Raw genomic sequence first — 25,244 nt, forward strand, 5'->3', positions numbered from 1 at the left:
ATTAAACATGAAAATTAAATGTTGAGTTCATTGTCTTTTTTTTAAGAAAGATTAATAATGTTCGTGAATTTTGAATGGTAACTTGGTGATGGGAGTCGTTTTTTAATGAGCAACAATCATAGGAATATAATATGAATATATAATATGAGCAACCCCACCGCTAGCTAAATCTATACATAGAGTGCACTACTATTCTGTATTCACTTGTGCCACTGATCTAATCGGACTTGTTCATGGAACCCCTGAAGCTCTGCTAGCGTTGGGTTATAGGAACTAGAATGGGTTAAGGCCTTTATAGCGTCAGCGTCTCACTCTTAGCCAATTCTGGAAACTGTCCCTGTAAACAAGCCCCATATAAGTGAGCAACAGCAAGCGACTCCTGTTTATTTAACATTTTGGCAGCTGAAACAAGACCTCATGTGCTAGTTTATAAGATCTTGACCCAGCATGGCAGGAGATAAAGGGTTTAGAATTTTACAAGCAGTTGCTGATTCACCTTGTGCTCTTAACTTCTTGCAGTTCTCTCCTTTGGCCTGAAGCCCTGACACACAGTGACAAGCTGGATTATTTATATCAGTGTAGCGTCCCACAAGCTGTGCCGTGACCGCATCTTGTACTAGTTTTACTATTATCTAAATTTATAATTACTACAGAAGAGAGTGGAACAATGGAATGGATGTTTTTCTTTTTGTGAATAAACTATAGACATTCCATTGTGTAACACAATTCCTTACATAGGTAATTATTGGTGTGTTTCGGGTTTTCTTTTCTGTTTTTCCTTGTTGCTTTCCATTTGCGGGAATCTTGTTGACAGTTAAATAGGAGCATTGATGTTGTGTTTATGCAATACTTACCTTCTTCATCTCTGTGGTCTAATAGTATGAGAAATTTACTTTCCTCCATTTTTGTTGGTGGGCGTGTATTGTTTTTAGATATGTTTTTAAAGCTGACTACTTGGTTTAAAAAAAAAAAAAAAATTCTACTATGGAAGAGTGTGAATGTGGGCAAATATTTCCAATAAACTAAAGCTTGTTGAATGGTTGATTTTGTTTTAGTTGGGGCAAGTGCGTGGATTGATTTAGGGTTTTTTTTCCCCTCATACCAGAGAGATTAAGATAGCTTGAACCAAGAATACACCAGCTTTAATTACTTCTCTATATTTAGGGCATTTCATTGGGCACTCTGATACATATGACAGAGCCTGTGAATATTAGGGCAGCAGTGAGGTGTTACAATGTCGCTCTTGATCATTTCTTTCACTCTGCATTTACATAATGGAATCACGTAGCTAAGTATCACCATAATATATACAGGTGAAATGTGTTCATAAGCAGGCTGTCTTTAATTTGTCACTAGATATTTGTATGTGCTTAAAGAATCTGCAAACACAAGATTAACTGTTAGATTGTAAAAAAAAAATGCCCCTTTCTCCAGCCATCTGGCAAATGGTGATCTTTGGTTAGTGTTGTGCATATTGCAGTTTCTACATAATATCTGTCTATCTGTTTTTATAGTTACCTTTTATTTTTCTGGAATCCTGCAGGCTCATAACTACACATTAAATAGACTGATTTAGAAGGAATCCGCTGCACATAATGTCAAGTGTTTGGCACATAGACTTGATTTGCGGAAATGATAGTACACAGTGTATGCTATGCTGCGTTTATGGCAGTGTTTCCACTAACGTTGTTTGTGGTGTCTGAGGCCAGGAATTCACTGTCTAGGTGTCTGCAACAATACACAGGACCCCTGCTCATGTGCACAAGCTATCACAGCAAGATCTGCTTTGTATCAGTCTTGGAAAACAACAGTGCAATGTGCTGACCAGTGATATATTTTATTTCTTACTTTTTTTTGCAAGTCTCCTGGGCTGTTTTTATACACAGACAACCCCTCCTAATCCAAACCTGTGCTCATCCGGAATCCAGATCATGACCTGCACATGGCCTCTGATAGCATCTCGCTGCCTCTTGTAGTAACAGCTGTACTTCTGTTTCTTTTTCCTGTCAGATGTCTTAATAGCATTAATTAGACAGATGATATCTTCTACAGCCATATTGTATTCCCGGCTCTGCGGTACTGAGTGTAATGGTTCTGTTTCAGTATGTACCATATCCTTTGTGCTTTGAACATTCGTTCTTGCTCCTGAGTCTGGCAAGAAAATCCATCTTTTTATTGCTAGGGGGACCTGTTCCTTCCTTTGGAAGAGAATAGCCTCTCCCATCCTCTCTTTTGGGTTGGGTTGAACTGGTGTACCACCCTTTGGCACAACCATGTACTGTTCCTCCTTTACGTGGGCACCTGCATCCTGTTTGACCTGTGACTGCCCTTTTTTAGGGGTCGGGAGGTGGTATAAATGCCACAATGTACTTCCTCAGTGGTAGATTTTATGATAACCTTCCTAATGTTAGTTATGGTCTAGGGTTTTGGGGAGTTTTCTCTTAATTTAAGCATGATAGAAGCTTGCCCTTTTCCCCCTAGAGTTATGAGAAGATTACTGTTTGAAGTGCCAGTAATTTATTCCCATTATCAATTTTTCTTCGTTCTCTTGCTATCTTTATTTAAAAATCAGTAATGTAGCGCTAAGGAGCTGGCCCATTTTTGGTTCAGAACCTGGGTTGTGCTTGCTTATTGGTGGCTAAGTGTATCCACCAATAAGCAAGCGCTATCCAGGGTGCTGAACCTAAAATGGGCCAGCTCCTAAGCGCTACATTCCTGATTTTTAAATAAAGATAGCAAGAAAAACGAAGAAAAATTGATAATAGGAGTAAATTAGAAAGTTGCTTAACATTGCATGCTCTATCTGAATAATGAAAAAAAAAATTGGGTTTAGTATCCCTTTAATTTAAAGTAATTCCTTTGATACAGCAGAAGGGAACCAAGCTTAAAATGGAGAGAGGGGAATATGAATACAAAGACCAACTTCGAAAAGCTAAGGGCAAATAGAGGACATGTTTTCAAATATGAATTAAAGATAGTAATATTTACAGGAGGGAAAAAAAGTTTAGAGATCAAACAAGGTTCACAGTGGAACAGATGTTTTAAATTATCTATATGTGCCATTCATGTGCACATTTCCATGAGGATGACAGTGGGTACATTCATATAATGGGGCTTTCCACTTGGCATGCACGTTGCGTGCCTATTGAGCCACACAGCTATGGTGTCTTCTTAAATAAATCATGGTGTACAAAGGGCAATTTAATGGTTGCAAGGGCAATAAATAATGGCCCACAAAAACTGACCTTTCCAACCTAAACACATTAATTCCATCTCAATGATCTCAATGGGCAGAAATTGTGCTGACAATACACCATTTGGATTCTTACAGTGTAATGTTGGGGATCTGTATAGGGAGGTGTGTGTTGGCAAGGAAGCGAAACCAAACAGAAGCCGCGCTTTGGTTTAATTTCCTGCTACTCTCTAACCACCTGTATAAACTTTCCCGCGGTTAATCCAAAAGATTTTCAGTGTTACCCTTGAAGTCACAGCTTCCTTCATCCAAAGGGGCCTCAACAGCCAAAGAAAGGATTTACATTCCCTCGGCTGCCAGCGAGAGCCGAGCTGCCTGTGAATAATATGAGAGCTAGGGTCACACATGGAAAAAGGAGCAAGATTCCCAGACACGGGAGCGTCTCCAAAACAGCACATTTTCAGTGGTTAACCTGTTAGAAAGATTTGGAGGGGTCACTAAACTGGCCGCGTCTCCCTCTTTGTGGAAAAATCCAAAATTTCTTCAAGTTAGTGTCTCTTATTACTGAGAATTTAGGTAGCTTCAACATAAAAGAAATTATATTTCCATTAAAGCTTTTTTGCTAAAGTTGCAATAATTAAAAACCAACACAATTAAAACTGACCCTATGTTTCAAAACACAGTGAGCACCACATTGATACAGCTGTGCTCCATTACTAAAGGGACATAAAAGGGTTTTTATATATATATATATATATATATATATATATATATATATATATATATATATATATATTCATAGCATATATCAGCCATTAAACACCTGCACACAAAAGCAATAATATGAAATCATTTTGTTAGCTCGATTTGCAAATAAAGTGCAGGTACAGCCCTTGATTGATCCACCTGCTGGAATTCATGTTACTGTTCTCTCTTGCTGTATCCAGTTAAAGGGACGTGATAGTTAAAATAAATGTTGTATAATTCAGATAGAACATGCACTTTTAAGACACTTAAATTCTACTTCTGTTTAGGCATGTGCATATATTTGTCATTCATTAGGGCAACAAGTCTGATGCATTTGGCTCATTCAGCCTCCAGATTTGTTAGGAAAGAAAGTGTAACACATGAATATCTGTGCAAATCTAGATATTTGTTTTTTGCACTTCTTCCCTAATAAGTCACTAGGTGGAAAGAGCTTAATGCCTCAGACTGCAGACACATATCCACATGGCTATTTCTGTTATCAAAAGTACTTTATGCTTTTTAACAAAGGATACCAAAAGAATATTTACATATGTTTAGCAGAAGTAATGAACTACTGAGAGCTAGCTGAGGATTTGTGTCTTGTCATTGGCTTACTAGATATGTTCAGCTAGCTCCTAGTAATACATTGCTGCTCTAGAGCTGATTTTTGTATATACAAGCAAAATGCTCTAAATTGTTAAAGCATTTTTTGCACTTTTATGTCACTTTTTAAGGTCAGTTGTAAATGAGTTTGTGCTTTGAGCTGACCAATCACTGTGTAGAATGTTGCAGTATCAGATAAAATTCACCATACTAAAGTATGATGGAGACACTTTAGGCTCTCTGGAGGGAGTGGACCAAATATAATTTACAGAGATGGTTTAATTACATCTGTAATATATAACAATCTTCATTAGACACTCTAGGGGTGGTTTACTTTGAGATAATGGGGTAGATTTATTAAATGTCGGACAGACATGATCCGCTGTAGCGTATCATGGCCGTCCGACATCGCTAAATTCTGATAGCATACGCATATTCGCAGCCAATCGGCCTCTAGCAGGGTGTGTCAATCATCCCGATCGTATCTGTTCGGGATAATTGCTGTCTGCCACCTCAGAGGTGGCGGATGAGTTAAGGTCTTAGACTGCTGCTTCATAAGTTTTGTTTCCGGCGAGCCTTAAGACTCGTGCTGAAACGGCTGCATTCGCAGCTTAAAAAATCGGCCCCTATGTATCTTCAGTATGAAATCTCCAGGGCCACAAAAATTTACGTGGCCAATCTGAAAGAACAAGACATAACCGCACAATATGTATTTCTACAGGTTTATCTAGAGCCAGTAAAGCTCCGAACACAAGGCAAATTCTTCCAGTTTAAAGGGACATTTAAGTTCAAACATTAAATCCCCTTTAAATATTTAATTATGCATAGGAAAAACTTTGGTACTCCTCTTTTTTTTTTTTTGCCTTCCTTTCCTGTAATTTAAATCGGAAAAATTGTAGTTTTTATGTAACTCCTAGACAGGCTGAAGTGCATTCAGGGGAACCCTGAACCTCCTACACCCTGCAGACTGATTGCTTGATATATAGTGGTTTTATTTATATCTGTCTCTAATTGGCTACAGCAAGGGAAATAAGATGCACAGCATTCACAGGTGTGGCCCTATACTGCTATTCTGTGTGTCATTTGCTAACAGAATAACAGATTTGAATGTGTTTTGCAGGACTTTTACTGTGCAGTGAATCATTTCTAATACATATGTAAAAATGGTTGTATTGTCCCTTTAAGATAACCATAATACAATTGTTGTTCTAGATTCTTTGTTTATAGCCTAGTTTTTAATCCGTTTGTGGTATCATAGAGCATAGGATTTAATGAGAAGGTAACGGAGTGATAATGCATTTACAACATCTGTTCACTTTCCCCTTTGCACATGTTTTGAAGTCTTCATTCATTTTAAGGGTGAAACATAGAATCCAATACCTTCCATGTAAGCCTCAATTTCAGTCATTGTTTTTTTTATGGCCATATGTTACACAGAAGAACTGAAAATCTGCCCGATATGGTGGTATAAAAGGATGCTAGCAGATTACTTATTGCATCACACTTTTTATTGGTTTGGCCATTTTTATTGGGCTGTATTCTAGCCACAGTTTAATAAAATAGTGTAAACTGGGGAAGGGCATCTTTGTAAATTAAATTAGAGCATTTCAACTAGTCCTGTAAACTTAGGTACATGAAAGTCAAAATTAAACCACTTTTCAATCTATTAAGTTTTTATTGTTCGCTTGGTATCCTTTGTTGAAAAACATACCTTGGCTCAGAAGCAGCAATGCACTACAGGGTGTTAGCTGCTGATTGGTGGCAGCACATATGCCTCTTAGTGTTCTCCGAAGGACCTATATAACGGGTACACCATCTGGCTGATTTCACTGACCACCCAGCTAAAATGAGTTTATTATCTTTTTCAATGTTTTTTTTTTTTTGGGGGGGGGTTTGCACAAATGATCATTAAAGGACTTTTAAATAAATTGTGGAATTTACTTTGACTTTGAAAAGCTTAAATAACATTTATAAATAACAAAAATAATATTGCAAAGTACTACGCTACCACCACCCGGCTATTTCATACCACCACTCAGTCGAGGACACTGGCCTCTTATCGTTGGCTCACTAAATATTTCAGCTAGCTCCCAGTAGCTGCTCTGGAGCTGAGTTTAACTATATGTGTAACCTCTTTGCGGGAGTTAAACACACTGCTATATACAAGCAATCATAAAATAATGTAACAGCTTTTTCTTTTTGCAGTTTTATGCTCCTTTGACCCCTCGTACAATGTGTTCCAGCTCTCTCTGGCAGCTCTTGAGATGAGATTAGTTTTGTATTTATCAGAGTCCCCTGCATCTTCTATTAAGTAAGCACAATTTTGCATATGTAACAGAAAACACATTGCATGCACATGTAGGTTTTTGTTCCACCAATATCATTAGCGGAAGCCTCAGAAACTGGCGTGCAACGTGTGAATGGATTTTAATTGAATGTGTTCTGCAGCCTGGGAAAAGGTGCACGATGGTCCCTATAGGAAGGTGATGCTACTGATGTGCCGAGCATCCCTCAATCACAAGATAAATCTGTCTGTGCTCGATATCACACGGTTACACTTGTGCCAAGGCTTGCAGTTTGTGTGCTTATTATGTTCCTGACAGTTATTCCGTATCTCGAGTACTTCCTCCGCTCCCAGCAAAAGCAACACAAACTCATTTTATTGGAGCCAATTTAATGCAGATAAATCTCACTGAACAGCAGAAATAGGAAAGAAATTGTCCCCAAACAGGACGCATATTAAGTCCGGATGGTAAAATCACAGCAGGATTGAGGGGGGCTGGGAGACATTAGGCTTTTATTGTGCTGTGTAAAATCTTCAAGGAAAAAAAAAAATAGTCTAATTCTCCTGACTGCTCTTTCACTCCTGCAGTGCTGGAAGAAACTGAGGATCACAGTTTAAAGGGTAATTGTAACGCAATATGATGTGCTTCTTATTATAACCACAGTAATATAGCTGGGAATCTCACACCTTTATACATTCTAACTTGCCTGGCAAATCGCTGGCAGTGTCCTTCTCAACCTGTGAACTTTCCACAACTTCCCGCAGTTATGGTGCATGAACCAGCCACGCTTTGTACTCTGCTGTACCGTCCTGTTCTAGCTCCGAGTTTGTGGCCAATACCTCTGTCACCAAAACCTAGCCTGTAGCTGGATTTCCTAGAAGAAACTTAGCAAACATTAAAGGACCATTAAACTTAGGTCGAATCCATCCCAATGTTGTAAAGGGGAGCTCACCAAACGCAGAAATCGCTTCAAGAGACATGAAACGCAAAATTAAACTTATGGTTCAGATAGACTAGAGTATGCAACTTTTCAAATTACTTCTGTTATCAAGTTTATTTTGTTCTCCTGGTATCCTTTGTTGAAAATGCACTACTAACTGGTGATGGCTATACACATGACTTTTGTCATTGGCTCACCAGATGTGTTCAGCTAACTCACAGTAGACCATTTGGAGCTGCCATTAATGAGACATTAAAGTCATAATTAGATTTTTATTAATTAGACAGAGTGGGAAATTGAATACAACTTTCCAGTTTATTTCTATGATCAAATTTGCTTCCTTCTCTTTGTATCCTTTATTGAAAACCATACCTCATGAGCATTAGTACACTACTAGAAGCTAGCTGGTGATTGTTGGCTGCACATCTTGTCATTGGCTCTCCAGATATATGCATCTAGCTCAATAGTAGTGCATTTCTGCTCCTGAGCCTACCTAGGTATACTTTTCAACAAAGGATACCCAGAGAGAGGGAAGCATATGTGATATTACAAATAAGATGGAAAGTTGGTGTAAATCGCATGCTCTATCTGAATCATGAAGGTTTCATTTTGACTTTACTATCCCCTTAACCATGCTTTAACCCCGGCATATAACACATTTAGGGCTAGATTACAAATGGATCGCTAATTTATTGCAATCCCGCAAACGGGTACATTTGCTAGTTTGCGGGCACCCGATAAATAACCAGCCATTACAAGCGCCTCACTTGTAATCTGGTCCTTAGAGCATTATTAAGTTGTACTTTTATGTTCCTTTATAAACTCATTGCTTATCAAAATGAAATGCTCTTCTAAACTGCACTTCTAAAGCTCTGAAACACAGTTCATAAAAGAAACCGTAACAACAATAATATAATGCTTATATAGCTTTAATACGTAGGGGCTGCTTATCAGTCTGCTCCTTAATTAGCCTTAAGCTTTATTTATCATGTAACCCCCCTTTGGCTCAGCTGCAGATACTTTTGCTGTGCTTGTTACATTTTATCTGGCTTATGTACATTTTTTTTGTGTGTGTTTATTTTCTTAAAGAGCATGTTATGAATCCAACATGGTTTTGGATACAGTGTGTTTTTAGGACACATTTGTCTTTGGGATATTTCAGGAAAGTTAACACACTGTTCTGCTTGCAAATACTTTCAGGACAAATATAACCACATAAGTGCTTCGGGGTTAGTCTGTTCTGTGATACACAAATAATGGACAGATGTATCTCCTAATATCCTAGTAGTAGATACTTTGAGCAGACGTCTTTCACATGCTCGGTATCCAGCGGAGATCTGCTGTGTATGCGTCATATACGTCTCTTGTTTTATCATCTATTTCGTATAAAGAAATAGAATTTGCTGAGCATGCAGGGGCAGTACTAAGGGGTGCTTCAGTCTGTTTTCCACAGGATCCCTAGGGTCAGTCACTGGATATGTAACTAGAGGCTTTATAACTGTAGGATTGCATGCTCATGTTCCCACCTACTGGACATTTCTATAACTGCACTGATTTTGTGGAGTTCTCTGCCTCACTATGGTAAAGCAGGAAGTACAACCTTTGAGAGGCCACACCCCTTGCCTTTTTGCACAATACCTGAGCACACAGAACAGAGCAGCTGTTGCACACTCTGGGGCAATTAAATAGGGAGCATGTGGTGCTGTTGTTTTGCCTGATCATAAATGAAAAGCTTACCGGTTCTTGCAGTCCATAGCTTTTCTACAAAATCCCTAGTTTAATGTCCCTTTAACCTATCTCTCTGTTTTCCCAACTGAGTCGCCTATTCATCTCGCAACAGTTCCCCTTTTATGTCATTTAACGTGTAAGCCATCCTGTCCAACTTCTTACCAGGTGACCTACATCAGATGGCAACAAACTGACCGGAACCACTGGCCCCTCATCATTTCTGTAATTATCTATTTGTAAAAGATACCGTGACCTTACGTGCCTGTGTTTTAGATCTGCATAATATGATGGCGCTCTATAATTACGTAAATAATATTAATTAGTAAACGCTACATGACTTACCTCTGTATAAAGGGTTCTAGACAATTTACCTAAGAGATGGTGTTTGGGAAATGACCAAGGGTGGAGTACAGGTGGGTGAAAGCTGAATAAAAGGGACACTAAACACTGAATACATTTCACACACCTCCCACTAAACATGGTTGCTGCTATTATTGAACCTAGGTTACACTACAGGTATCTGAAGGAGAGTTTCTAAAACATCAGCTTTGGACTGTTGTGAAAGCTAGATTTAACTATGGTGGCACCCTTGACTAGAGGGAGGCTGAGATTAATTTTAAAGGGACACTAAAACCCAATTTTTTATTTCATGATTCAGATAGAGCATGCAATTATAAGCAACTTTCTAATTTACTCTTATAAATTTTTCTTCATTCTCTTGCTATCTTTATTTAAAAAGCAGGAATGTGATGCATAGGAGCCAGCCCATTTTTGGTTGAGAACCTGGGTTATGCTTGCTTATTGGTGCCTCCAATAAGCAAGTGCTATCCATGGTGCTGAACCTAAAATGGGCTAGCTGCTAAGATTTACATTCCTGCTTTTAAAATAAAGATATGGGGAAAACATTTTTTGGGTTCAGTGTCCCTTTAATACTATGTCCTTTAAATTACATTTTTGTTCTTTTTTTCTTTTCATAAGGTGGTGAGAGTCTATGAGCCATTACTCCTGGTATTCACCTCCTAGCCACTAGGAGGAGGCAAAGATTCCCAAAACTCCCGCCTCTCTGGTATGCCTTATTTTTGCCTCCCAGGAGGAAGGTGAAAATTGAGGTGCTCCAGATTCTTTGATGAGAGGAGTACTCAGACTGCTGTGAGGCACATTTTACCCTCTGAGAACTTCTACTGAAAGACAGGGGAGATTGAAGTATAGAGCAGTAACACAATTACTCCCAGGGAAGGAGTTAGTCAAAAGCCTGCCACGTGTTGCAGGAACTGGTCCCTTAGCCTCCTCCTTTTGGGTCGTTGAGATACTCATTACAGTGTACAGCTTTCTACTGGACGCAGTCATATCTGCAGCTGTTATGCACCATAGTGTGAATGATGGTAAGGTAGATACAGTACATTGGCACTCACATTAGCAGGTACACATTTGTACATCATAGCCAGGGGAGCCAGTATACACTTAATATAGATTTATTGTCTAGATGCTTTCGGTCTAAGAGGTTCCCACTTTATATGTGCGCTTTATTGTTTTTAAAACTGACTTTAATATGGAGCATACTGGAACTGTCCGCTACTTTAGTTCCTTTAGAGGGTAGATCCTCTGATATGGAATAAGATTGCTGTCAAAAAGCAAGCGTGTGTGATTCTTTATTATTGTACAAAAATAGTGACATGCAAATCTTTTTTCATACTCTGACCACTTATTTTTTAAAGTTAACTGTGTTTTTGGAAGCTAGTTTCTGTTAACCGCACAGTTCAACCTTGCAACCTTGAGTAATGCTGTCCTTGCCTCTAAAACAATCTTTCCTTCTTAATACGAGGAGAGTCCACAGCATCATTCCTTACTGTTGGGAAATAATGAACCTGGCTACCAGGAGGAGGCAAAGACACCCCAGCCAAAGACTTAAATACCTCTCCTACTTCCCTCATATCCCAGTCATTCTTTGCCTTTCGTCACAGGAGGTTGGCAGAAAAGAGTCAGAAGATTCAGATAAATCCAAGCAGAGCAAGAAGCCCCCGATCCGGTTCTGGATCACGTAGGGGGCAGACTGTCTTTCTTTTCAGACACTTGGTTAGGGGACGTGTGGGTCCATTTGTTCATCAACATCTAGATTCTCTGAGGCTGACTGCGTGGAGCTTGAACGCTTAGTCCTAGCCAAGAGAGGTTTCTCTGAGAGGGTTATTGATACTCTCATTCCGGCTCGTAAGCCTGTTACTCCATCACATCTATCATAAGGTGTGGAGAGCTTAATTATTCTGGTGTGAAGAGCGTGGTTTAGCCTGAAATAAGATTAAGGCTGCCAGGATATTTTCTTTTCTCCAGGAGGGTCTGGAAAAGGGCCTATCTGCCAGTTCCCTTAGGGGACAAATTTCGGCCTATCTGTTTTGCTGCACAAGAGGCTCGCAGAGCTCCCTGATGTGCAATCTTTCATTAAGGCTTAGATCAGACAGGATCAGACCTGTTTTTAGATCTAATGCTCCACCTTGGAGTTTAAATCTTGTTCTTAAGTTTTTGCAACGGGCTCCGTTTGAGACTATGCATTCGGTTGACATCAAATTGTTGTCCTGGAAGGTTTTTTTCATTTTGGCTATTGCATCTGCACGCAGTTTCTGAAATAGCTGCCTTGCAATGATAAGGCTGTCCAACGTACCTGCTTGGGTTTTCTCCCTAAGGTTGTGTCTGATCGTAACATCAATCAGGAGATTGTGGTTCCTTCTTTGTGTTCTAATCCTTCTTCAAAGGAACGTTTACTTCATAATCTGGATGGGGGTCGAGCTTTGAAGTTTTATCTTCAAGCTACTAAGGATTTTAGGCAAACTTCTTTCTTGTTTATTATCTACTCTGAGAAGCGTAAAGGTCTGAAGGCTTCTTCGACTTCCTTATCTTTTTGGATGACGAGTGTTATATGCTTATCTTATGAGTCAGCGGGATTTAGACCTCCTCAGAGGATTACGGCTCATTGCACTAGAGCGGTGGCTTCCTCTTGGGCCTTTATGAACGAGGCCTCTATGGATCAGATTTGTAAGGCGGCTACCTGGTCGTCCTCCACATACTTTTTCTAAATTCTACAAGTTTGACGTTTTTGCTTCGACTGAAGTAGAATTTGGGACAAAGAGTTTGCAGGCTGTGGTGCCCTCAGATTAGGGTCCACCTCTCTTTTACCCCTCCCGTTATCATTCAGTGTCAGAGCTTGGGTATAGTTTTTCCAACAGTAAGGAATGATGCCATGGACTCTCCTCATATTAAGAAGGAAAATATAAATTATGCTTACCTGATAATTTCATTTCCTTCTGTATGAGGAGAGTCCACCGCCCCCGCCCGTATACTCCGATGTGCGGACCAAATTAGGTTTTCTTTTCTGGCACCATTTATACCCTGATATTTCTCCTACTGTTCCTTGTTCCCATGGCTGGGATATGAGGGAAGTGGGGGGAGTATTTAAGCCTTTGGCTGGGGTGTCTTTGCCTCCTCCTGGTGGCCTGGTTCAGTATTTCCCAACAGTAAGGAATGATGACGTAGACTCTCCTCATACAGAAGGAAATTTACACTCCACTTTGTAATACCAGTGTACGCTAATGTGCACTGGTATTACAAGTTTACAGTAATGCGAATGCAAGCTTGCTTTCGGATTGCTGGGAAGCATTGCGCTAACCAGAGCATGCTACCATGGGAGCCTCGTTCTGATGCTGTCACAGACAGCATCAGAACCTCGCACAGGGATGGGCAGCAGTTGGTAAATGTAAATCTCTCTCTTTCTTTCTCTCCCTTTCTCTCCCTTTCTCTCTCTCTTGTATGTGTTATATGTGTATATACAGAATATTAACACATAAATTAGTATTCTTTATTGTTATTCTTTATTTCTCCAACATAGGTGTGTCCGGTCCACGGCGTCATCCTTACTTGTGGGATATTCTCTTCCCCAACAGGAAATGGCAAAGAGCCCAGCAAAGCTGGTCACATGATCCCTCCTAGGCTCCGCCTACCCCAGTCATTCTCTTTGCCGTTGTACAGGCAACATCTCCACGGAGATGGCTTAGAGTTTTTTAGTGTTTGTTGTTTATTCTGGTAAAAGGAGAGGTCATAAAGCAACTTCTACCTCTCTCTCTTTTTGGATTAAAAGCATCATCAGATTGGCTTACGAGACTGCCGGACGGCAGCCTCCTGAAAGAATCACAGCTCATTCCACTAGGGCTGTGGCTTCCACATGGGCCTTCAAGAACGAGGCTTCTGTTGATCAGATATGTAGGGCAGCGACTTGGTCTTCACTGCACACTTTTACCAAATTTTACAAGTTTGATACTTTTGCTTCTTCTGAGGCTATTTTTGGGAGAAAGGTTTTGCAAGCCGTGGTGCCTTCCATTTAGGTGACCTGATTTGCTCCCTCCCTTCATCCGTGTCCTAAAGCTTTGGTATTGGTTCCCACAAGTAAGGATGACGCCGTGGACCGGACACACCTATGTTGGAGAAAACAGAATTTATGTTTACCTGATAAATTACTTTCTCCAACGGTGTGTCCGGTCCACGGCCCGCCCTGGTTTTTTAATCAGGTCTGATAATTTATTTTCTTTAACTACAGTCACCACGGTATCATATGGTTTCTCCTATGCAAATATTCCTCCTTAACGTCGGTCGAATGACTGGGGTAGGCGGAGCCTAGGAGGGATCATGTGACCAGCTTTGCTGGGCTCTTTGCCATTTCCTGTTGGGGAAGAGAATATCCCACAAGTAAGGATGACGCCGTGGACCGGACACACCGTTGGAGAAAGTAATTTATCAGGTAAACATAAATTCTGTTTTATAAAGCGCCAACAGATTCCGCAGCGCTGTCCATGGGTACAAAGATAAAAGGACAGTACAATATGAGACACCAGACAAAATTTAACAAACAAATACAGGGGGGATTGGGAGCCCTGCTCCCATGGGAAGTTACAATCTAGATGGGTAGGAGGGTGAGAAACAGGAGGTGGGGACTGCAAAGGTGGGAATGATGTTAGTGTGGAGTTAAATGAGGGCAACTATTCGGCAAGTGGAATTCATTAGTTACTGATTTGGTTATAGGCTTCCCTGAACAAAAAGTTCTGTAGGGAGCGTTTAAAGGAGAAGAGGTTGAGGGAAAGTCTGACAGCTCGAGGAAGTGCGTTCCAGAGGGTTGGTGCTGCACGAGAGAAGTCCTGTAGTCTAGCATGGGAGGAGGTGATGTTAGAAGATGCAAGGAGTAGATCGTTGTTGGATCTTAGGGAACAGGCTGGAGTATATTTGTTGATGAGTGAGGACAGGTGGGGAGGGGCTGCATTGGTAAGGGCTTTGTAGGTCAGAGTGAGAATTTTGAATTTAATTCTGCTGTGAATGGGGATCCAGTGAAGGGACTCACAGAGGGGTGAAGCAGATAGAGCGTTGGGAGAGGTGGATTAGCCTAGCAGAGGCATTTAGGATGGATTGAAGAGGGGAGAGGCAGGCCAGTAAGTAAGTTATTACAGTAGTCAAGCCGGGAAATTACTAGGTAATGGATTAGATGTTTAGTAGTTTCAGCACTCAGAAAAGGACGAATTTTGGAGATATTGCGTAGGTGGTTGCGACAGGATGAAGAGAGCAATTGGATGTGGGGTATGAAGGACAGATTGGAGTCAAGTGTAACTCCTAGGTAGCAGACTTGGGGTGATGGGGAGATACTGGTGTCGCCAACAGTGATATTAAAGTTAGAAACTGGAGTAGAATTAGATGGGGGGGATTAGAAGAAGCTCAGTCTTGGACATGTTGATTTTTAGGTGGTGAGAGACCATCCAGGAAGAAATGCCAGCCAGATAAGCAGTCGCTGATGTGGGACAGGACAGAAGGAGAGAGTGCAGGGGTGTATAGGTAGATCTGAGTATCCTCAGCATAGAGGTGGTAGTTGAAGCCATAGCTACCGATAAGTTTATGCAGTGAGGAAGAATAGATAGAGAAGGGTAGAGGGCCTAGAACAGTGCCTTGAGGTACTCCGACAGAGGCAATGAAGAGGAGGAGTCGCCAGCAAATGAGACAAAAAAGGACCTATTAGAGAGATAAGAGTGGATCCAGGAGAGGGCAATGTCACAGAGCCCAAGGTAGCTGAGAGTCCGTAGGAGGAGGGGATGGTCAACAGTGTCAAAGGAAGCAGACAGGTCAAGTAAGATGAGTATAGAGTAGTGGCCATTGTTTTTAGCAGAAAGAAGATCGTTGGTAACCTTGGCGAGGGCAGTCTCAGTTGAGTGTTGGGAACAGAAGCCAGATTGCAGGGGGTCAAGCAATGAGTTGGAGGACAGGAAGTGGGTTAGGAGAAAATATATCTGTATATAAGTATATATATATATATATATATATATATATATATATATATATATATATATATTTACTGGGAACACACAGTTCCCATAGACCGCAATGTAAAGGCACTTTTCAGTCACTTTTTTTTTCTAGCACCAACTTCCCACCAACTTTAAAGCCCCAAAACTGCCTAGTGTTTTTTTTTTTTATTATTAAAAAAAATGCTATTTTTTTTTAAGTAAACTATAATGCCCTCTATTTTAAGGGCATTTGGTTTGACACTTTTAGAAAATTTACCAGAGATCGGATCTCTCGTTAATTTTTGGAGATCTAATTGCTACTGCGAGCTAACGGTAGCAATAACCAGCCACTTGTAATGGAATAATTTAGCGCTCCGCTTGTTATCTAGCCCATAGTTAATAGCCACTGGTCATTGTATTTGTAAATCTGGGACTGCATGAGTATGGTTATACATTCTGGTGGGTGTTGACCAGCACTACATGAAGGGGAATTCAATTTACAGCAAGAAAAGGCTTCTCTGAAGAATTGTGCAGCAAGCAATGGAAACGTGTGAGATACGTTAGCACTGCAGTAAAACAAGTATAATTCTGTGATGCCTCCGCCCTCCAATATCCCCCTAGTTTAGGGGAACCAATGTGTCACAATAAACTAATAGAAAAATACTGGTCCATGTGACCATCACTTTCAATTATATACTACATAACTTCCCCTATATAGATGAACAATAACTGCAGACTATCTGATATGATTCATAATGTCTAGCGTTTGTCATTTAATTACATTGGTTTCTCTTCATTTGTAGGTTTGCTAGAGAGGACCTGTAAACGGGACGAAGAGATGTGGCTACTTCAGGTGAGCAGATTTCCGTCAGTTTGACCCCCATTTGGGTTAGTTTGAGGTTCTACAATCCAATCACGCACCCCAGTGTGAGACCATATTTTGCTAGTGCTGGTTCTCTTTTTGACCTACATAGTGAATTAAGTTATATCTGAAATGTATGTGTTGTGCTACACTACTGAATGTACAGACTAGTTTTATCTCTCCTTCAGGTTTTATATTTTAAAGCCCAAGAGCTTGCATAAACATCATTTAAAGATTCTAAAATGAATGAACGGCATTAGTGGTTTCCCAAAGCAGACTTGTAGCGATTATAGAGGCTACGGGAACAATCCCAAAAAGAATTCCTGCTCTCCGTTTAAACCTCTGAAGGTCACCTAATCCTTAACAGTAATTTGACAATCAAACATTGTGCACACAACTTTGTGACACCTGCACATGCTACATCTGCTTTTGGTGCACAAGTGCTGCTTAGTTCTCAGATGCACCCCTGTATACAGTCTCTTAGAATGCAGAAAAGTTTCTCTCTGATCTGTCACCCTGACCTTACCCAGTGTCAACCATTGTTTGTCCCTGCACATTAAATTGAAAAGGTCAAAATTGAAATGTGCGTGGGTGCATTTCAATTTTAAATAGAAGTATTTTTGCAATATATTTCCATTAGCAAAAGAGCCTCTAGTAAAAGTTATTACTCTTTTTTTTTTTTTGTAGTGGCATACGTACATATGCCGTGAAGGCCCATGCACCAGTATTTCAACTCAGAGACCTGGGGGTGGTCTGTATTGTGCCTATGGACACCTAATTTGTGCCATATAAACTACAGCTGACTCTCAGAGAAGGGGTGGAGTTAGAATACTAGTGCACGTGCCCTCACAGTATAGAAAGATATAGCTGAGATAGGTTTAAAATAATTCTTAGCCCAGCATTTATTTTTATTCCAAGAGTTAGAAAATGAGATGTCAGTTGTGCATATTGATTGCCTTTTTTGTTGCTTGCTTATTGTTTTGCCTGATAAAGGGCTAGATTACAAGTGGAGCGATAAATTATTGCGCGCTTGCAATTATTATATCTCTGGTTAATTTTCTAAAAGTGCCCCAAATGCCCTCAAAATAGAGGGAATATAGTTTTTTATTTAAATAAAATTATATTTTTTTAATATAAAAAATAACTACACTAGGCAGTTTTGGGGCTTTAAAGTGATGGTAAACTCTCCCCTTTATAAAATCAGATCTGGAATGTAAGCGCTATTTTAGATGAAGTTTAATTCATTAGCTGTAATGAAGATGCAGTATAACTTAGTTATTAATATAGATATGAAATGCAAATACTGCATGTTCCTCCGCCCACTTCAAAAGTAAACTTTTCTGTGAGCTAAAGATTGAATTGTTGTCCAATCAGCGCTCTCCCCATATGGCACTTTTGTTGTAGCTAGAGCATTGATTGGAGAGTAATTCAATCATTTAGCTGACAGGAAAATTGACTTTTGAAGTGGGTGGTGTAACGTGGGGTATTTGAATTTCATATCTATATTAATAACTAAGTTATAGCGCATCTTCATTGCACATGATGAATAAAACTCTATCTAAAATAGCGCTTACATTCCAGATCTGATTTTAAAAAGGGGAGAGTTTACCATCACTTTAAAGTTGGTGGGAGTGGGGTGTTTGAAAAAAAAAAATGGCACAGTTCCCATAGACTGCAATATAAATATATATATTTGTGCTTATATACATATATATTTATGTGTTAGTATGTGTATATACATATATATTTATGTGTTAGTATGTGTATATACACATATTAACACATAAATATATATTTATATACAAATATATTTAAAAATGCTGGGCTACTTACCCCCTTTGCAGCGCAAGGTTGTGATGTCATCTCTGACGGCATCAGAACGAGGCTCCCATAGGAGCCTATGGAAGCACGCTCTTGTGATCGATTTATTTGTAACACCAGCGATGCACGCAAGTGATATTTCTCCTACATTGGTGTGTCCGGTCCACGGCTTCATCCTTACTTGTGGGATATTCTCTTCCCCTACAGGAAATGGCAAAGAGAGCACACAGCAAAAGCTGTCCATATAGCCCCCCCTCTGGCTCCGCCCCCCCAGTCATTCTCTTTGCCGCTCTGAACAAGTAGCATCTCCACGGGGATGGTAAAGAGTTTGTGGTGTTAGTTGTAGTTTTATTTCTTCTATCAAGAGTTTGTTATTTTAAAATAGTGCCGGTTTGTACTATTTACTCTACAACAGAAAGTGATGAAGATTTCTGTTAATAGAGGAGTATGATTTTAGCACCAGTAACTAAAATACATTGCTATTTCCACGCAGGACTGTTGAAACCAGAGAACTTCAGTTGGGGGGAACAGTTTGCAGACTTATCTGCTTCAGGTATGACCAGTCTCTTTTCTAACAAGACCCAGTAATGCTAGTAAAGACTGTCAGTTTTCCCTTATGGGACCGGTAAGCCATTTTCTTAGACTCAGTAACAGAATTAAGGCTTAAAAATTGGGCTCTATGCTGGTTGACACTATTGTGGGCTAAATCGATTAGTTTTTTATCATATTATATGACAATTGGAGTGTTTTTTGTGAATTGAAACACTTTTGGGAACGTTTATTTGCGCCTGGCAGTTGTTTAGACGCCTAATCTAGTCAGAAAGGCCCCTTCACTCTGACATGCAGAGGGAGGAGGCCTCATTTTCGCGCCTCAGTTGCGCAGTTACTTCCATAGGCAGTGCATGCAGCTTCATGTGAGAGCGTCCTGTGACTGAGAAAAGGACTCAGGGAGGCTTAATTCTGTGGTGAATAACCCCTAAGGAAGGTAAAAGCCGCAGCAAAGTCTGTGGCAGGAACTGTAGTGTGTTTAAACCGGTAAATTGAACTATTAGCTCCGGTTTGCTCATTTAAGGGGTTAGAGACTTGGAATTTGGTGTGCAATACTTTCAAAGCATTAAGACACTGGGGTGTAAATTTCAGAAACATCGGATATTTCTTTGATAGTTTTTTGAACATTCAGAAATAAAGTGTGTTCTTTTTATTATTTAAAGAGACAGTAACAGTTTTGTTTAAAATTGTTTTTCTTGCATTAATAGCCTGCCTAAATCTGTCTAACATGTCTGTACCTTCAGATAGCATATGTTCTGTGTGTATGGAGGCCAAGGTGGTTCCCCCTTTAAATGTATGTGCAAATTGTGCCATGGCGTCCAAACAAAGTAAGGACAGTACTGTCACATTTAATAAGGTTGCCCAAGATGATTCTTCTAATGAAGGTAGTGGGGATAGTTCATCATCCTCTCCTTCTGTGTCAACACCAGTTTTGCCCGCGCCGGCGATACCTAGTATATCTAGCGCGCCAATGCTTGTTACTATGCAGCAATTAACAGCAGTAATGGATAATTCTATAGCAGCTCTTTTATCCAAACTGCCAGCATTTCCCAGAAAGCGTGATTGCTCAGTTTTAAATACAGAGGATGAGCAAGTAGGCGCTGACGATAATTTATCTGTTATACCCTCACATCAATCTGAGTTGGCAGTGAGTGAGGGTCTGTCTGAGGGAGAAATTTCTGATTCAGGAAAAATTTCTCAGCAGGCAGAACCTGATATCGTGGCATTTAAATTTAAGCTAGAACATCTCCGCGCCCTGCTTAAGGAGGTGCTAGTTACTCTTGATGATTGTGATTCTTTGTTAATTCCAGAGAAGTTGTGCAAAATGGACAAATTCTTAGAGGTCCCAGTGCACGCTGATGCTTTTCCGATACCCAAGAGGGTGGCGGACATAGTGACTAAGGAGTGGGAGAAGCCAGGTGTACCTTTTGTTCCACCTCCTATATTTAAGAAAATGTTCCCCATTGTCGACCCCAGAAGAGACGCATGGCAAACGGTCCCTAAGGTAGAGGGGGCAGTTTCAACGCTAGCCAAGCGCACAACTATTCCTATAGAGGACAGTTGTGCTTTCAAAGATCCTATGGATAAAAAGTTGGAAGGATTGCTTAAAAAGATTTTTGTTCAGCAGGGTTTCCTTCTTCAACCAATTTCGTGCATTATTCCTGTCACCACGGCGGCGTCTTTTTGGTTCGAGGAACTAGAAAGTGCGCTCCAAAAGGAGACTCCAAATGATGAAGTCATGGACAGAATTCACGCACTAAAGTTGGCTAATTTCTTTATTTTGGATGCCGCTTTTCAATTGGCAAAATTAGCGGCGAAAAACTCAGGTTTTGCAATAGTGGCGCGCAGGGCGCTTTGGCTAAAATCTTGGTCGGCGGATGTGTCCTCCAAAACAAAATTACTTAATATTCCTTTCAAAGGTAAGACCCTTTTCGGGCCAGAATTGAAGGAGATTATTTCAGACATCACTGGGGGAAAGGGTCATGCCCTCCAACAGGATAGGCCTTTCAAGGCTAAGAACAAATCTAATTTTCGTTCCTTTCCCAATTTCAGGAATGGACCGGCTTCTAACTCTGCAGCCTCTAGACAAGAGGGTAACGCTTCTCAGCCTAAACCAGCATGGAAACCATTGCAAGGCTGGAACAAGGGTAAACAGGCCAAGAAGCCTGCTGCTGCTACCAAGACAGCATGAAGGGGTAGCCCCCGATCCGGGACCGGATCTAGTAGGGGGCAGACTTTCTCTCTTTGCTCAGGCTTGGGCAAGAGATGTTCCGGATCCCTGGGCACTAGAAATTGTCTCTCAGGGGTATCTTCTAGAGTTCAAGGAACTTCCTCCAAGGGGAAGGTTCCACATGTCTCGCTTATCTTCAGACCAGATAAAGAGACAGGCATTCTTACATTGCGTAGGAGACCTATTAAAAATGGGAGTGATAAACCCAGTTCCAACAGCGGAAAAAAGTCTGGGTTTTTACTCAAACCTGTTTGTAGTTCCCAAAAAAGAGGGAACCTTCATTCCAATTCTGGATTTAAAAATTCTAAACAAATTCCTCAGAGTTCCATCATTCAAAATGGAAACCATTCGGACGATTTTACCAACAATCCAGGAGGGTCAATATATGACTACCGTGGACTTAAAGGATGCGTACCTGCATATTCCTATCCACAAAGATCATCATCAGTTCCTGAGGTTCGCCTTTCTGGACAAACATTACCAGTTCGTGGCTCTTCCGTTCGGTTTAGCCACTGCTCCCAGAATTTTCACAAAGGTGCTAGGGTCCCTTCTAGCGGTCCTAAGGCCGAGGGGCATTGCTGTAGCACCTTACCTAGACGACATTCTAATCCAAGCGTCGTCCCTTTCCAAAGCAAGGGCTCATACAGACATTGTTTTAGCCTTTTCTCAGGTCTCACGGGTGGAAGGTGATGAAATGACCGGAAGGTCGAGAAACGCGTTGCTGTTTCCATTCTACTTTTAACTTATGTTTTAACAGTGATTTTATTCAAATAAATTTGTATCTTTGATATCCCCGCTCTTCGTTTATTGCTTCATGGTTGGTCCGGCTACCTGTCTCTCACACTAGGAGCTCACAGTGATTGGTTGTTATCACGGACAATCTGTTTGCCTTGACGCTCCCACGAACTGTAGCTGTAGATTGGTCTCTAGAGTTCCGGTCACTTATCCCCATTGGTCTGTCTGGCGGGCGACTAAGGTTCCCTCCTGCTCTGTGTAACATACGTTTATGCCATAATCCTTGTGAGTACCCTGACATTCAGTGTGTGCTACCCTCTGTATCTTTGATGCTGCCCAACGATACTGTCCCATAAGGCGCCTCTCTTTTTTCTGCTTCTACAGATTTATACTACCACTTCTCTCCAAGAGTGCTGCCGTCTATATTGGTTGCTGGTCGCTGGTTGATCCAGGAACTCTGCCTTCTTTGATACTGTGCTTGAGCCGCGTCTCGGGTAACTTCACCCGGAGGTCTTTGCCCAGTTGACTCAACTATGGGGCTCTCCAGATATAGATCTGATGGCGTCTCGTCAGAACTCCAAGGTTCCTCGCTACGGGTCCAGATCCAGGGATCCCAAGGCGACACTAGTGGATGCATTGGTGGCGCCCTGGTTGTTCAATCTGGCTTATGTGTTTCCACCGTTCCCTCTCCTTCCCAGGCTTGTAGCCAGGATCAAACAGGAGAAGGCCTCGGTGATTCTAATAGCTCCACTGCTCTGCAGGACTTGGTATGCAGACCTGGTGAATATGTCATCGGCTCCACCATGGAAGCTACCTTTGAGACAGGATTTTCTAGTACAAGGTCCATTCGAACATCCAAATCTAGTCTCTCTGCAGCTGACTGCTTGGAAATTGAACGCTTGATTCTATCTAAGCGTGGGTTTTCAGATTCGGTTATAGATACTCTGATTCAAGCCAGAAAACCTGTGACTAGGAAAATTTACCATAAGATATGGCAAAAATATATCCGTTGGTGCGAATCCCAGGGATTCTCTTGGAGTAAAATTAAAATTCCTAGGATACTTTCCTTTCTCCAAGAGGGTTTGGATAAAGGTTTGTCTGCTAGATCTTTAAAAGGACAGATATCTGCTCTGTCTGTTTTGTTGAACAAACGTCTGGCAGCCGTGCCAGATGTACAGGCGTTTGTACAGGCGTTAGTCAGAATCCAGCCTGTCTACAGACCTATGACTCCTCCATGGAGTCTAAACTTAGTTCTTTCAGTTCTTCAAGGGGTTCCGTTTGAACCCTTACATTCCATAGATATTAAGTTACTATCTTGGAAAGTTCTGTTTTTGGTTGCTATTTCTTCTGCTAGAAGAGTTTCTGAATTGTAAGCTTTGCAGTGTACTTCACCCTATCTGGTATTCCATACTGATAAGGTAGTTTTACGTACCAAGCCTGGTTTTCTTCCAAAGGTGGTTTCCAACAGGAATATTAACCAGGAAATAGTTGTTCCTTCTCTGTGTCCGAATCCAGTTTCAAAGAAGGAACGTTTGTTACACTACCTAGACGTGGTCCGTGCTTTAAAATTCTATTTAGAAGCAACAAAGGATTTCAGACAGACATCATCCTTGTTTGTCGTTTATTCTGGTAAGAGGAGAGGGCAGAAAGCTACTGCTACCTCTCTTTCCTTTTGGCTGAAAAGTATCATCCGATTGGCTTATGAGACTGCCGGACGGCAGCCTCCTGAACAAATTACAGCTCACTCTACTAGAGCTGTGGCTTCCACATGGGTCTTCAAGAACGAGGCTTCTGTTGATCAGATCTGTAAGGCAGCGACTTGGTCTTCTCTGCATACTTTTGCCAAATTTTACAAATTCGATACTTATGCTTCTTCGGAGGCTGTTTTTGGGAGAAAGGTTTTGCAAGCTGTGGTGCCTTCCGTTTAGGTTACCTGACTTGTTCCCTCCCTTCATCCGTGTCCTAAAGCTTTGGTATTGGTTCCCACAAGTAAGGATGAAGCCATGGACCGGACACACCAATTTAGGAGAAAACAGAATTTATGTTTACCTAATAAATTTCTTTCTCCTACGGTGTGTCCGGTCCACGGCCCGCCCTGGCTTTTAGTCAGGTTTAAAAATTTTTTATTTCTGTACACTACAGTCACCACGGCACCCTATGGTTTCTCCTTTTTCTCCTAACCGTCGGTCGAATGGCTGGGGGGCGGAGCCAGAGGGGGGGCTATATGGACAGCTTTTGCTGTGTGCTCTCTTTGCCATTTCCTGTAGGGGAAGAGAATATCCCACAAGTAAGGATGAAGCCGTGGACCGGACACACCTTAGGAGAAAGAAATTTATCAGGTAAACATAAATTCTGTTTTTGCGCTCTACTTGTAATCTAGCCCAAAGTATTACACAGAAATATTTTTGTTGACTTGTCTACCTACACAGTTGAAACATTAGCTATCAGCTTAGCAGTGCTCACAGTGCAAATGTTTTCTAATTTATTTTATTTTTTTACAGGACCGAATCATGGAACTAGAAAGGGTGAGTCATTTAAATTAAATTCTTTGCACTGAATTACCTAGTAACCCAATTTCAATTTTGTCTTGGCCCAAAATGCTAATGAGGTAAGAATTACAAAACAATGATTTAACACTTTAGTTACCAGTCACACAAGGATTTAACCTCTTGAGTTCCAAAAGCAGACAAAAAGAAATGTAACCTTTGGCTGTGATTTAATAGTTTAATATTTACCTGAAGTATGCACTGGACATAAAGGGTTAATTTGTTGCTATGTATCAAGTTTGCAGCAATGATTTAACCCTTGAATGGTCAAAACCCATGCAGCAGTGATTTAACCCATTGGTTACTCCCTTATATCCGTATAAATTCACCTGTTCATAGGGAATTTATTGGGGGGAGAAGAATGCTGAACTGGCATGTGACAAAGCAGCCATGCAGATGCCTGTACATATTGCAGGGGAGCGGCATTCAAAGCCAGGACTTGCTGTACTCAGGGAGGAGCTATTCATTTATAATCTAGGTGTCCGGATCAAGAAGATTAATTATATTCTTGTTCTTCATTCTGCTTAAAGAAAGGTAAAAAAAAATCCAAGATTAATCAGACTTGTTTAGGTCACCACTTTTTAAGGCGAGGTCTCATTATTAGTATTACAATTTCATGAGATTTCACCACTTTAATGTTTCCTCCATTACAAGTAGCAGTGAGTGATTTATCAGGCCTACATTTGCCAGTGATTTATAT

The 25,244-nt window shown here is 40.8% G+C and overlaps 1 protein-coding gene across 1 annotated transcript in view; it reads left to right on the plus strand.

Annotated features, from left to right (window-relative positions):
* Positions 1–25,244, plus strand: part of CEP128 (centrosomal protein 128) — a 667,652-nt gene that overhangs the window by 514,132 nt on the left and 128,276 nt on the right. The window contains exons 21-22 of the mRNA XM_053697350.1: positions 16,605–16,654; positions 24,500–24,523. Of these exons, the coding sequence (XP_053553325.1) occupies positions 16,605–16,654; positions 24,500–24,523 (74 nt within the window). The remainder of the gene's footprint in view (positions 1–16,604; positions 16,655–24,499; positions 24,524–25,244) is intronic.

Source organism: Bombina bombina, chromosome 1, assembly GCF_027579735.1.
Source record: "Bombina bombina isolate aBomBom1 chromosome 1, aBomBom1.pri, whole genome shotgun sequence".
NCBI lineage: Eukaryota > Metazoa > Chordata > Amphibia > Anura > Bombinatoridae > Bombina > Bombina bombina.